General features: G+C 43.6%; 1 protein-coding gene across 3 annotated transcripts in view; it reads left to right on the forward strand.

Moving 5' to 3' along the window:
• The window catches only part of LMNTD1 (lamin tail domain containing 1), a 218,037-nt gene that overhangs the window by 154,065 nt on the left and 48,851 nt on the right, over positions 1 to 15,121 (forward strand). For all 3 annotated transcript variants that reach the window (XM_040345614.1, XM_040345612.1, XM_040345613.1), the window contains exons 9-10: positions 9,591 to 9,709; positions 14,479 to 14,675. In XM_040345614.1, coding sequence (XP_040201548.1) covers positions 9,591 to 9,709; positions 14,479 to 14,675 — 316 coding nt within the window. The remainder of the gene's footprint in view (positions 1 to 9,590; positions 9,710 to 14,478; positions 14,676 to 15,121) is intronic.

The following is a 15,121-nucleotide window of genomic DNA, read 5'->3' on the forward strand; positions in this document are numbered from 1 at the left end:
ATACACCTCGTTGATTGCCTGTGCACGCTCCGTATACGGAGCCTCCATTTTGGTGTAGCCCCGGACCACCCACAGTGAGGGCGGACGTTCTCCAAGCAACATCACAGAGGATCGTATTAACTCATCTGAGTAGAGGGAAGTTTTGAAAGTCTCCATCCGAGTTTCCACACGCTGATTTAACATATTGGAAAGGTAAGCGCTCCGTGAGCTCAGCTGCCGGTGGGATCGTGTTTTAACATCTCTATTTTGATGCACAAGTTCATTGTCGATCACTTTGGGACACATATGTTTGATCACTTCTATTTGGATGCACAAGTTCATTGTGGATTACTTTGGGACATTTATTTTTCCTTTCATTTATAACACAGGACACTTTGCTCTATTGTTTGTTATCACTGCCACAGTGATTTGAGTGATAATTTTATTGAGGACACAATTTATTCACCCATTGGCTCTTTCCCCTTGATTGGGGATCTTATGTATATTCATTATTGTTTATTATTTACTATTCATCAATTTTTGCGCTCATCATTTCACTTTATTCAAAATATCTATCATTCAATATGAAATGTCAGCAAATTAAATGCAGACATGCGGACAGTGCCGCGTACCCAGATAGGCAAGATTGATTACTGGAAAACAACAATATCCAACAAAACAAGACATAACTGGTGACTAAATCAGTTTATCAAAGTGCCATTCCTCCACTCCAAGGATATAGCAACATGACATTAAAGAGGACAGGACATAGGGAACACATCTGTACCTCTGTACCTACATAGGGGTATACTTCAGTGTCATTAAACATCAATCTCTCTAGTGACTTTGGAGGTCCATTCTGACCATATTTTATCACATCTTTTTGTACAACCCCTAGCAGTATATGTCATTTTATACATAGGCAATGCTTGGTTGACCAGTTGTATCCACATTTGTAAAGATGGAGGTTCTGGGTTTTGAGCCAGGCGAGTTTAGCAATGCACCTTTACCAGAGTTTTTGCAAGTTTTGTCGCGTGACAATTGCTGCAAAATTGCATCGTGTTTCAGGAGCCATTAAGAAATAATGGCACCGCAAGTGGGTCATGCGTTTAACCACGATTCTGAAATCATGGGCAGATTTGCAGGATTCTGCCCGTAATTCCAATGCATTTAGCTGTGAACTGTAGCCTTTTTTTAAAACCTATAAAAAAGACTAAAAGTCCATTCAGACCTGTCCTTTGTGTTGTATTAACGCGCACATGTTATATTGCACATCATGGTAAGGTAGCCTATTTAAATTAATGAGTTGTCAACACACCAGAACAGCCTAAAAAAAGTATATGCAACACAGGAGTGTCAAAGCTGCGTTGCTGACAGTCATAGTGCATTGGTGTGACAATCAAAATGAGTGGTACCAAGAAGCACACACATGACATGCATTAATGTGCACTGCAGTAATGAGCATATGACCACAGTGCAAACTGTGATTTTACCATTAAGCGCAATTGAACTTTGTTTTTATGCATTCCAGATGCATCAAAACAATGTTTTTTAAGTCAATAGCTTGCGTTCTTTTAAAATCAGCCACATCCTGAATAGAAAAGCCTGTTCCAAGCCAGCATCTTGTAAAGCCCCTGGCTCTCTTTGTGGAAGCAGTGGTCTCTCTGTAGAAGTTTGACACATGCCCTGCTGAGTCAGAGTTAGATCTCTCTGATCAGCATACCCAGCAGAGGTTTATCAGACCTCTGCAGAGAGACCACAGCTTCTACACAGGGAGCAGGCATCCTTTTCTGCAGCATGCTGGCAGGGGACAGGCTTTTCTAGTCAGGCTGTTGCATCTTTCTAAAGAACATGGACTATAACTTAGCACACCTCTTGTTTGATGCACCTGGACCTGGAAGAACAATTGGGCTTGACCATGAATAGGCTCATCAGTGAATGTTAATGTTTAAATAACCTTTTTTCTATGTATAGCTTACAATTCTTAAAGAAATATATTTGTTTCTTCACAATTACGATTCTGTACATATGTATCCGCAAACGACCCCTTCTTTGTTTCATGTGATCTGACTTTTTTTATTTGTTGCTGTTTTGGGTGCAGGTTATTTTGTATTCTACAATTATTTTGGGCAGCGCCAAAAAAAAGAGACTGCTTTTCGGCAAGCCTTAATTACATGCTAGTTGTGGTTTCCTGCTACTAAATCGCCCCACTTATTTCTCCTCTAAGAGGGCCCCTAGTCATGGAGAATTCACCAAGCAGGGTCTAATTGTCTTGAGTGAATATAGCCCATGTTGGAGGAGATCCAGTTCATATCCAGAGTCACATGATGCGTCCTCCACACACTGGACTTGAAAAGAAATTGTCTGAGATTTAATTAGAGGCCTTGAAGCGGAGTCCTTGAATGCCCATCATTACAATCAGTAAGAAGAAGGAAAAGGCGGGATAACCAGCAAGGAAGCGCTAATGGAGCAAAAGTGAAAATGTATTACTCATTGCTGCAAAGATTACATATGTTACTAATAACTCTATACTATACTCGTACTATATATACTTAGCTCCCAATTGTCCCTGATTTCGAGGAGCTGTCCCTGATTTGGAATAAAGTCCCTCTGTCCCTCTTTCCTCCTCATTTGTTGCTTATTTTGGTCTGATTTATATAATTGTATATACCTGTAAATACACTTTTTATCTTTCAAAAAGTGTTTCCCAGTGCTAAACCTTTCCAATCTATAACTTGTTGCATTTGCAAATTTCAAAAGCCAGTATAAATGAATATTAGTGTTAAAAAAAAAGCACATGGTAGGTTTAACCATTCATTTTTGTTGTATAATTTCTCTTTAAGGGGGCTTGGCAGGGGGGGGGGGGTGTCCTATGTGCCTGCATACTTTTTCTAATAGGTGTCCCTCATTCCCATCTAAAAAAGTTAAAAGTTATGTATATATATGTAGCACCCTGGTCATAAACAGGGCTACTAATAAATCTAGTTGTGCTAGGTGGTACTTAGCTTGGACAATTGGTAGGTTGATCCTCTGATTCCTGTCCTAAGTCTGAACTCTGTTTGTAAATGTTTTTAAAAAGTGACCGGCGCCTAATTTTTTCACCTTGCACTACATCCACTATGCCTAGTAACCTGCACCCTGAGGAGGAATGTCAGTTCTCCTGGCTCTGGGGTTGAAAGTTGGGGAGACCGTTACATTTTGGCACCCAACGTGGGGCTCAACGTCCCTTTTGCTGTGGTCGCCTCTGACAACAGACTGAAACTACACCAAGATTTCGTCTGGCTCCGTGGGAAAGTGGCAAGTAACATCTTTATTCCTCAGACTGTGTTATTATCATTGTGAACTGTGTGGGGAAGAATCTAAGTGTCTTTTTGCTCTTGGGAAAGTGTCAGCCTGGTCTTTTGTTACTTTATGCCAGTGCTGTAGGGGTTAGGGCAGGCTCCATGATAGTTTTGGCACACTGAAGGGGGAAGAGAGAAGCGCTGAAGTTTCTGAAGAACATGTGAACCAATCCTTTGGCACGGGGAGTAGCCATTGTTCTGCAGAGGAGAAGAAGGAGACTCTGCTGCATGCACCTCAGTTGCTGATACACATGTTGCATCACTGCTACTCATAGGAGGATATGGCAGACTGGGAAAATCATGTTCTGGGCATCAGCCCTGGCCTGAGTGGGCCAAAGGGTGTCATTACTGATACCGGAGTGCGGTATGAACCGAAAGGTAGCCTTGCGCTCTACACTGCGGGAGGCTATAAAGTGATCGGGCTGGTATGTGCCAAGTGTTCCGGCCTAGCTACAAATGTTCTTCCTGGATTATCTGCGGGCACTGCAGAGAATCACTACTAGAGGTAGATTCGCCAGCCTTACCCCCATGAGCACTACAGGTGAACTGGAACAAGAATGTCGCCATTTCGTCTCAGGAAGCGCCTGAGAACCCTACTGCTGTTGCTCGGCTTACTAAAGTGGCTGCTCCTTCAACTATTGTAGCTGCTCCGAAGTCATGTATCCCAGTTATCTCCCTGGGCCGTAGTCGGGGCCACCTACGTGCCCTGATGATGGAACCTCTTGGGGAGAAGACAACTGAACCTGGTAAGCCTGATGTGAGTGAGGGCAGTGTGCCTGTGAAATCTGAGGCCACCAAGGGAGTAGTGTTTGGACAGTCTGTTTCTACCGGTTTGAAACAAAACCTGCTCCCAGCTAAAGAATGTTCGACTGAATCAGAGTCTGAGATTTTGTCTGATGGAATATGTGAACTATTTTCAGACACCATGTCTTGGCCCGAAAGGTGGTCTGACAGCGATGCTGAACAACCATGTGATCTTGAGGAGGAGGAAGTTCCCTCTGCTGTTAAAGCCTCCAGTACTAAACCTGAATTGTCAGTTGTTGCATCACCGGCCATCTGCCTTGCAGGTTCTTTGGATGAAGAGCGGTGGGCTCACCGGGCTAGAACCCCTAAAGCTTTGGGGCTAGAGTCCACAAAGATATCCCGAAAGCCTGACATTATTGCCAGACACCGGGTTAAATGTGCACCAGATATACAAGTCCTACCTGGATGTGGGGACCCTAAAACTTTACAGAGACTGTCAAAGAGTTGTTATGTGGAAAGTAGCCGAGGAATATGGGTATGGAAATTCAATGTAAGCGGGCGTAGTGGGTTGATGTTGCTATTCGAGAGTATTTGAAAATTCCTATCCACTGTGACTTAAAGAAGCTGTCACCTAGACATGTTGGAAAATACACCATTATTCTACAAACTTGGTCGCCACATTTACTAAGACCATGTTGTCATCTGACGGCCCAACCAGGAGGATGTGCAACATTATATCTCCACTACTGGCTCAACCTGAAAGCCTATTCAATTGCCTGACCCTCGTTATTATTGGTAACAAAATGGAAAAGATGTGGAATCCAATTAAAGTGGAACCCCAAGATATGCTCAGTTCCTTGGAACTGGAAGTTGCTCTACAGTAAAACAAATTTGATGTGGGGACACTCCAGTCCAGCCTGTTCTGTCACTGCTGGACTGTGTTCTTGATACCAGCAGTTGCAGGGAGTGCCTTAAAAAAAAAACATACTGGCCTGTGCTCTGGAATTGCCAGTATGCTTCACTCTGCAAAGAGATATGCTGATCTGCTGCCCTGGATTATCAGCATGCCCTGTTCTTCATATGTGCAAAAAAGTGATCTTAGTCCCCGGCTGGGTTAAGGACAGGCTGAGATTTGGTCAAAGTGCAAAGGGACTTTGTTGTTTTGGAAGAGGGAAAGTTCTTTATGATTACAGTCCCTTGCACGTTGTGTGGCTAAAAGTGCTGTTGAAAGTTGCCATGCATACAATTCCAGAGTTTGTCCCTGTGAAGAAGGGAACTTGCTGGAAAGTTGTTGACCAAGTTGCTGCACCGCCAGGAAAATGCCTATGGGACTTTGGAGCTCCAAGGACAATGGGATGTTTAGTTAGTTAGGTAGGCTGTGCTGTGGCCTTTACCTGCACCTAGGATTTCATGGACTTTTATGTGGACTTTTATGTGGACTGTTCTCTCCTTTACTGACGCATGAGCGTGCCATTCTGAGTGAGTCATAAGTCCTACTTCAAAATGTTTCAATATAGGTTGCTAAGTGAATTTTTCATTTTTTTTAGATATGCTAAAATTGCTATGGAAACAGGTGTTATTCTCGAGGAAGTGGGGCCCGTTTTCATCTGTACATACAGTTATGTGAAAAAGTATTTGCCCCCTTCCTGATTTTTATTTATTTTTTTGCATATTTCTCACACTTAAATGATTTAGATCAAGGGTGTCAAACTCAATTTCATCGTGGGCCGCATCAGCATTATGATTGCCTTCAAAAGGGCCAGTTGAATCTGTAAGAATAGATGTCCAGAGCATCCCCTCCCCTTACATTAGATGTCAAGAGCCACCCCACCATCACAAGTTGAGTCTCCCACTCTCCCTTACATCACAGTGCACCCCCTTATCTTAAGCTGCTGCTGCTGGGAAGAAGCTGGATGCATTGCTTGAAAGCAGAAAGTAAGGGTCTGGAGGACGACCAGAGGAGGGCTGGAGCTCTCTGGCAGCTGCAGAAGAGGTGTGAGGGCCACATGAAATGGCCTGGAGGGCCGGATTCGGCCTGCAGGCCCTGTGTTTGACACCTGTGATTTAGATCATCAAACAAATTCTAATATTACACAAAGATAACCAGAGTAAATCCAAGATGCAGTTTTTTAATTATTATTTCATTTATTAAGGGAAAAAAGCTGTTCAAACCTGCCCGGTCCTATATGAAAAAGTAATTGCCCCCTCCCATGCTGAATCATGAATGAACCACAATTTTTTGGAAAGCTGAGTTAAATTTCACTTGCCACACCCAGGCCTGATTACTACCAGACCTGTTGAATAAAGAAATCATATAAATAGAAGGTGTCTGACAAAGTGAAGCACCCTAACAGATCACAAAAATACACACATCATGCCACAATCTAAAAAAAATCAAGAACAGATTAGAAATAAAGTAATGTTTATGTATCTGTCTACAAAGGGTTTCAAAGCCTTTTCTAAGGCTTTGGTACTCCAGTAAACCACAGGGAGACACATTATCCACAAATTGAGATAACTTGGAACAGTGGTGAACCTTCCCATTAGTGACTGGCCTACAAAAATTACTCCAAGAGCATGACTCATCGAGGAGGTCATAAAAGAACCCAGAACAACATCTAAAGAACTGCAGACCTCACTTGCCTCAGGTAAGATCGGTGTTCATGATTCAACAATAAGAAAGAGACGGGGCAAAAATGACTTCCATGGGAGAGTTTCAAGGCCAAGGCCACTGCTGACCAAAAAGAACACAAAGTCTCATCTCACATTTATCAAAAAACATCTTTATTATCCCAAAGACGTTTAGGCAAATATTCTGTGGACTGATGAGACAAATTTAACTTTTTGTAAGGCGTGCATCCCGTTACATATGGCATAAAAATAATACAGCATTTCATGACACGGTGGTAGCGTGACGGTTTGGGGCTGTTTTGCAGCTTTCAGGACCTTAATGACTTACCATAATTGATGGAACCATGAATTCTGAGTTCTAACAGACAATCCTAAAGGAGAATGTCGGCCATCAGTTCGTGACTTCAAGCTCAAGTGCACTTGGGTTATGCAGCAGATCAAAGATCCTAAAAACATAACAGCAAGTCCACCTCCAAATAAATCAAACAAAGCATAGTTTAGATTTTGGAGTGGTCTAGTCAAAGCCTGGACTTAAATCCAATTGAGATGCTGTATCATGACCTTACACAGGCCGTTCATGCTGGAAAACCCTCCAATGTGGCTGAATTTAAAACAATTCTGCAAAGAAAAGTGGGTCAAAATTGCTCCACAGCAATGTGAAAGACTCATTGCCAGTAATTGCAAATGCTTGATTGCAGTTGTTGCTGCCAAGGGTGGCACAACCAGTTGTTTGGTTTGGAGGCAATTACTTTTCCACATAAAGCCAGGCAGGTTTGGACTGCTTTTTTGCCTTAATAAATGAAACCATCGTTTAAAAACTGTATTTTGTATTTACTCGGGTTATCTTTGTGTAATAATAAAATCAGTTTGATGATATGAGTCATTTAAGTGTGACAAATATGCCAAAAAATCAAAAAGGGGGCAAATACTTTTTCATACAACTGTACGTCTAGGTCAGTGGTTCTCAACCTATCTAGTGCTGTGACCCCTTGATAAAATTTCCCAAGTTGTGGGGACCCTTAACGGTAATTATTTTTTCCTATTGTGGGTCTTTGGCACCCAAGGCAAGACAAGTAATTTGTGCCCCTAACCCACAGACATTTAGCGCTCCCTGAGTCCCTTCCATTAGTACAATATTAAAACCCCTTATAGTGCATTTTAGGATGTACCACTCTGTCTCTTTGTTCTCCTTTCTTTCACTTTTATCTCTCTCTATCCTAATTTCTTGTTTGTTATCCCCATCCCTCTCTAGATGTTTTTCTTGTTCTTTCTCTTATTCTTTCTCTCCCTTTTTCTTTGTTTCTCCCCCTCTTTTCCTCTCCCTTCCATTTATTCTCTATTTTTATTCCTTCTCTTACTCCCTGGTGGGGAGTTGGGATCAGTGGCAGTGCTGGTGGGGAGTTGGGATCAGCCAACTTAGGTGCTCTTGATCAACGTCATCTGCTGATCTGAGAACTGTAGTGAGGACCTTTAAAGGCAACTCTAATCACAGGTAGTGTTACTCACTGTGTCTCCGACTTTGTGGTTTCTCGTAGCAGTGACACCTATGCTGAAATCAGCAGATAGGGTCCCCTCCAGCCCCTCCAACTTCACATTCCTCACCAGTCAGCTGTCAGCTGACCTCTAGTCTCTGCCTCCCAGCTATGTCGTGAATGGGCAGCTCTGAAGAGGCTGAGTGGGCGGCCACAAGCTTCAGGAACAGCCCAGGTTTTGGGGACCCCTGGCAAATCCTCATTTGACCCCCAAGGGGGTCCTGACCCCCAGGTTGAGAACCACTGGTCTAGGTGTAGTAGATGATAGAAGTATATATGTAGAGTAAGATATATTACTGTGTTTATTTTGCACCATTTTTGTTGCTCTCGGCTGAGAGTAAATAAAAGTTCATTCATATACATACTGCACTGGTAATGATAGAAAAGTAGGTTGTATTTCTATATTGCCTGTTTTTTCTCTTTCAAGTGTTCCTGCACCCCTCTCACGTCCTCCTTGGGAGTCTTCCAATGTCTTCAATTTGTATAATAATGCTAATATTTTATCTCCTATTGTGTGACTATTAGATAGTTAGGATGTAAGGTTATTGTTCATTGCATTCCCCTCTCTTATTTACATGTGGTACGTCACACTTTAACTGTCCTTGTTTGAAATGCCACTTTCCTTTCGCTGGATCTTAAAGTGGATGTAAACCCCAATTTTTTTTTTATGTCACAATGTAGAGTATAAGATTTCCTATCATCTGTGCCCAGTCTTGCCACACAGAGTTAATCCAGCTCTGAGCAATCCTCTTTTATTGTTCAGTGAAAATTAACAGACTTCCAGATAAAACCCTGTCTAAATACAAAGTCCATTCCTCTCTCCTTGCTTTGAGTGACAGATTATTTACATATCTAGCTTGGACATGTTTATCATATGTTATGTTATGTTTATCATAATATGAGGTGATCCACAGGTCATTGTATATTACCAGGATGTGTTATGTGAGGGAGGGGTGGATTTCTCACTTTTTATACTGTGGATCACCTCATATTATGATAAACGTAACATAACATATGATAAACATGTCCAAGCTTGATATGTAAATAACCTGTCACTCAAAGCAAGGAGAGAGGAAAGGACTGTATTTAGACAGGGTTTTATCTGGAAGTTTGTTCATTTTCACTGAACAATAAAAGAGGATTGCTCAGAGCTGGATTAACTCTGTGTGGCAAGACTGGGAACAGATGATAGGAAATCTTATACTCTACATTGTGATATAAAAAAATAAATAAAAACAATTTGGGTTTACATCCACTTTAAGGCAGGGGCGGGGTTGAAGGGGGCCCTGCCAGGAAGGCTGTATAGGGCCCCACGACTTCTATTGGCAGACAAACACAAACCATCGTGTTTCTGTCTCATCAGGAGCTGCAGGATCTTCTCCTAGCCAAGATGAAGGATTTGAATACTTTTCAGGAAAGCAACATGTCCCTACGGAGTGAACTGGATGCTCTGAAGTCTATGCTGGAGGAAGAGGAACACCAGTAAGTAAAGTTTGATAACCAAGGTCACAAGATAAATCCAACTTTTAGCTCAAACCAGCCATGCTTAATCTCAACATGTCTATCTCTGCTTGGGCACAGAATGCATGCATGTTGCCTGCTTCTGTCTAATTGAGAATCCACATGGGTCACCTCTCCTTTAGAAGATAGAGAGGAGTATGTCCTTCTTCTCACCTGTGTGTGTAATCTGATCTTTTCTTCTATTCTGGTCTCTCCATTACATAGACTACTCAGGTTATTCAAAACATAACAGCAAATCCACCATCAGACTGAAAAAGAAAATGGTTCTAGGCCTCAAGCTTGTTATTTGAAAATAAGTTATTAAATATAAAATAATCATATAAAATACTTAATAGTTGTTTTCCTAAAATAAAACCTTTTTTTGTCCTTAACATAATTAATACATACCTAAATACAAAGGTAAATTCACTGGTAAATAAAAAAAAATCAAATATATATATATATATATATATATATATATATATATATATATATATATATATATATATATATATATATATATATATATATATATATATATATATATATACACACACAGTATATATAGCAATGTCTTTAACCTCTTCCAGCCTAATGAGGACCTTCAAGACCAAAGACAGCTGACATACTTCCATATGTATTGGGTTGTGAGGCATAGTGGGTGCAAATATGGTAAAAGTCATTGGGCACCAGACATTTCTTAGATGCAAGAGAGGTTTTATTTCTTTGACAGTCTTTTTATATTTTGAAGGGAAAGAGGGTTAGAGCCAGGACACACTAAAGTACCGTATTTATCGGCGTATAACGCGCACTTTTTTCCCCTTAAAATCAGGGGAAAATCGTGGGTGCGCTTTATACGCCGATCCCCGCTGTCTCTGAGGGCCGCCGACAAAGACCGAGCCGAGCCAAGTGTACTGCGCACTCGGCTAGGCTACGCTCAGCCCGCAGCCACGCGAGAGGAGCCAAGAGAAGCCCAACACACCGGAAATCCGGCTCTGCACAGCTCGACCGAGGCGCCAAACTCAAACCCGGCAGACGGACGCGACGGACACCGACAAGGCTGGACAGATTGGCAGACGAACGCGATGGACACCGACAAGGCTGGACTGACCCTGCGCAAGGCCGCAGACAGACGCCGGACAAGGCCGCCGATGGACGACGGGCAAAACAGCAGACGGACACCGACAAGGCTGGACAAACCCCGCGCAAAGCCGCAGATGGACGCCAGACAAGGCCGTCGATGGACGCCGACAGCAGATGGACACCGACAAGGCTGAGCATCCAAAATGTAAGTTTTTTCCTAAACTTCCCTTCTAAGCTTGGGGTGCGCGTTATACGCTGGCACGGGAAAAACCCTGATAAATACGATAGTTTCAGTTTCAATTAGCAGACTCTGAGACTTCAATAGGAGGACAGCCGTACAGGGAAAGACAAGGCATGTGCAGGATTGCTGTCTCCTATGGCAACAGTACTTACAGCAGGAGTTCACCTGAATTTTTCTTTTTAAAAGCCAGCAGCTACAAATACAGCAGTTGCTGACTTTAAAAAAATGGACACTTACCGGTAGCTCGGCTTTCGTCTTCCCTCGCCGCCATCCTCGGTGAGGGAATCGGGAAGTGAAACGTTGCGGCTTCACTGCCCAGTTCCCACTGGTCCCTGTTGTGTTCTGGGAACCGAGTGTTTCCCAGAACACAACGGGGGAGTGACGCGGAGGGGCCGGACTATACCAGGAAGTGGTGCAAATACCTGTTTTATACAGGTATCTGCACCCCCTCCCCCTGAAAGGTGTCAAATGTGACACCGGAGGGAGGGAGGGTTCCGAAAAGCGGAGGTTCACTTTTGGGTGAACCTCCGCTTTAACAGTTCCTAACACAAAGTTCAACAGTTCACTCAGCTTCACTACAACTTCTACTTGTAGTTCTTCAGCCCCTTGAGCTCCAAGTCTCTCACTGTACTCTCTGATTCACTGACTCTGAATCTGTGGGCTCTTCAAGGCTTTTGCAGCGGTATCTCCCTCAAGCATCACTCCACTTCCTTGCTGGGTCCCTAGCTTGGCACTCCAGATACCTTTCAAGCTTCACCCCTGCTAACTGGCTCGGCTGACTTGACACACAAGGCTGCTCTGCAAGCATCACCTCCGCTGGTTGATCACCACCTGAAGTTTCCCATTTCTCCACCGTGCCCGTTCGGTGAGAGTACTGCTCCGGTACTTGCTTCAGTTGCTCACTGTGGTCCCTGGTAAAGGTGGTTGGTCCCTTGTTGGCGATAGCTTCCCTTCTACCTCCGACCACGACAGGTTCTCTGGCCGGCAGAACCGTTACTTTTGGTTGTACTGCAAGCGGCAGTCACAACCCTGCGCTACACTGTCACTTCTGGATAGGTCCTCAGAAAGCCTGGCAGTCAGATGCCCCCGCCGGGATAGCCCCAATCTCCGGCCTAGCAGACCAGGGTGTACGACACATGTCCACCCAGACAGCCGTCCGGGTGGCACAGAACATGACTCCACCTGAATATATATAGGTTCTCCCAGCAGGCCAAGGGATTCAAGAAATCCCCTGTTTCTTGGCTGAGAAACCCCATATACCCATAATCTGCTGACCTTGAGTTGCCCTTCTCATATCTAGTACCACCAAGTTCTCAGCCATCTAGTGGTAGAAGAGAAAAGTGAAAACAAGGCCAAATCAATAGATCTCAATCAATTAACTGCAGGAACTACTCCTGACAAGGAATTTGATGAGGAGCTCCCTGACTAAATCCCAGGGCTCTACATATTTAGGGTGTGTGTGTGTATGTGTATATATATATATCTGTGTAATTGGAATCTCTTTTTTATGGTGTTTCTGGTGGATTGGAATGTAACTAGTTTTATCAAGATGCTGAGTCATTTTGATATTATTCATACAGAATTCAGACTGCTTTCAGGAAATTAGGCATATCTAAATTGGAGAGCCTTCATAACATGAATTTGTATGTTGATATATAAGAACAAAAAGCATGTAAAAAGGGGAGTAAGATACCCCAAAATTCTTTTTTATTTTTATGTAATAAAATAATAGAAACAGGCCGACTTATTTCGGGGGACTTTGAGACTCCTTCAAGGCTACAAGTACAAGTAAGATATCAAATTAGGATAAACTCATATCCCTGATGTAAAGCGCTGCGCAAACTGTTGGCGCTATATAAATCCTGTATAATAATAATAATAATATCAGTCTTACTCAAATATTTGTATGAGATTGTGTCCTGTATCCTTTAAAAACCTCATTAAAACTCACTGAAGGAGAAATAAAAGTAGGATAAACAAAAATAAATAACAAAGTTAATGAATCACAATCAGAAAAATAATTCTGACTAAAAATGCATCTAGCTTCTAAAATAAAATTTCAGTTTACTGTATATTGCAATAAAAATGTGTGAATATGTATGGATATTAAATAGAGCAAAATTATTTGAAGATGTTTAATAAGTCAAAAAAGTCAGCCAACCCTTTTGACACAATGCTTTTCCTGTGTGGCTAATATCTTATCTCAACTGTTGTTAGGACAGAGACAGAATAGTTGAACTGAAACACTAAGAGCTCCCTCTAGGGCAGGTGTGCCCAACCAGTGGCCCGGGGGCCACATGTGGCCCGCAGAGCCCTCTGATGTGGCCCACGACCTCCTGCTCTGGGATGGAATAAAATAGAATAGAATACTGTTATTAAAAGAAAGTTTTTATTACTAAAATCACACTGTGTACCGTATTTATCGCGGTATAACGCGCTCTGGCGTATACCGCGCACCCCCAAAGTGGCCCCCAATCCTGTGGGAAAAAAAGATTTTTTGTTTTTTTGTACTTACAGTTTTGGTGTCTTGCGCGGCGTCCATCTGCGGCCTCGTTGGGTCCGGCGTCCTTCTGCGGCTTCGGGTGTCCTCTTCGGCGGGTCCGGCGTCCGTCTTCGGCGGGTCGGGCGTCCATCTTCGGCGGGTCGGGCGTCCATCTTCGGCGGGTCGGGCGTCCATCTTCGGCGGGTCGGGCGTCCATCTTCGGCGGGTCGGGTGTCCATCTTCGGCGGGTCCGGTGTCCATCTTCGGCGGGTCCGGCGTCCATCTTCGGCGGGTCCGGCGTCCTTCTGCGGCGTCCTCCCGCTCGTTTCCCGCCACGACTTTGAATACTGCGCCCGCATATAGCGAGCGCAGTACACTCGTGAATCTTCGGGCAGGCTCGGGCGCCTCTCGCACTGACGTCCTGTACGCTCAGGACGTCAGTACGAGAGGCGCAGAGACTGCCCGAAGATTCACGAGTGTACTGCGCTCGCTATATGCGGGCGCAGTATTCAAACTCGTGGCGGGAAAGCGGGTATCGGCGTATATCGCGCACCCACGATTTTGCCCTGATTTTCAGGGCAAAATAGTGCGCGGTATACGCCGATAAATACGGTATATATGGGCATATCTGTTCTGCAGTGGTTACAGGGCTGCTTTCAAACTGATCCACAGGTGCAGAAAAGTGCACCTGTGGGGGACCTGCACTGAGCCATAGACTTCTATTACCTGCGAGTTTGGTGTGCCGAAAGTAGAGTGGGCTCTATAGAGCCGAGTGGTCTGCCATCCACCCACTCCACTCATTGTGGCCCGCGACCGGTTACCAAGTCACTTAGGTGGCCCTTGCTCTTCAAAAGGTTTGGGCCCCTCTGCTCTAGGGGATAGTCTACAAATTTCTATGTTTTATTAAAATAAGAAAACAATATTTTTCTTCTTCTTTTTTTCTAGGATGAGCGGCAGTAACTGGCACTTACCACAGACCACCTCATCCTCCAATCTACTGACTGATTCCTTCCCATTGTCTATACACAACTTTATTCCTGAGTACTACAGGACGACTGAAGTCCTTCCACCGATGACTACATCTAACTTCACTGAGCTGCCTGCTGCTAGGGAGGAATGTTCCCATAAAGAAGAAAACATTGGTAAATATAAGAAAACTATGGGCCTAATCCACAAAAGGGATACGCCGTATCTACTGATACGCCGTCGTATCCCTGTTTCTATCTATGGAACTGATCCACAGAATCAGTTTCACATAGATAGGGAGAAGATCCAACATGTGTAAGGGACTTACACTGCCGGATCTTAGGATGCAGTACCGCATCCGCCGCTGGGGGCATTTCTCGTCGAAATGCCGCTTCGGGTATGCAAATTAGCACTTACGGAGATCCACAAAGCTTTTACGCTTCGTTTTTTCTCCGTAAGTATTAGTTTGCCGTCGCAAAATTAGGGCTGCTTTTACAAAGTGTAAAGTTAGTACACCATGTAAAAGTAGACCCTTCTTTCCCGCGACGCTGTCAAATTTTTTTTTAAAAAAAAATTTCCCGCCGCAACTTTTTTTACCCGGCGCGATTCACAAAACTCGGCG

Source organism: Rana temporaria, chromosome 3, assembly GCF_905171775.1.
Source record: "Rana temporaria chromosome 3, aRanTem1.1, whole genome shotgun sequence".
NCBI lineage: Eukaryota > Metazoa > Chordata > Amphibia > Anura > Ranidae > Rana > Rana temporaria.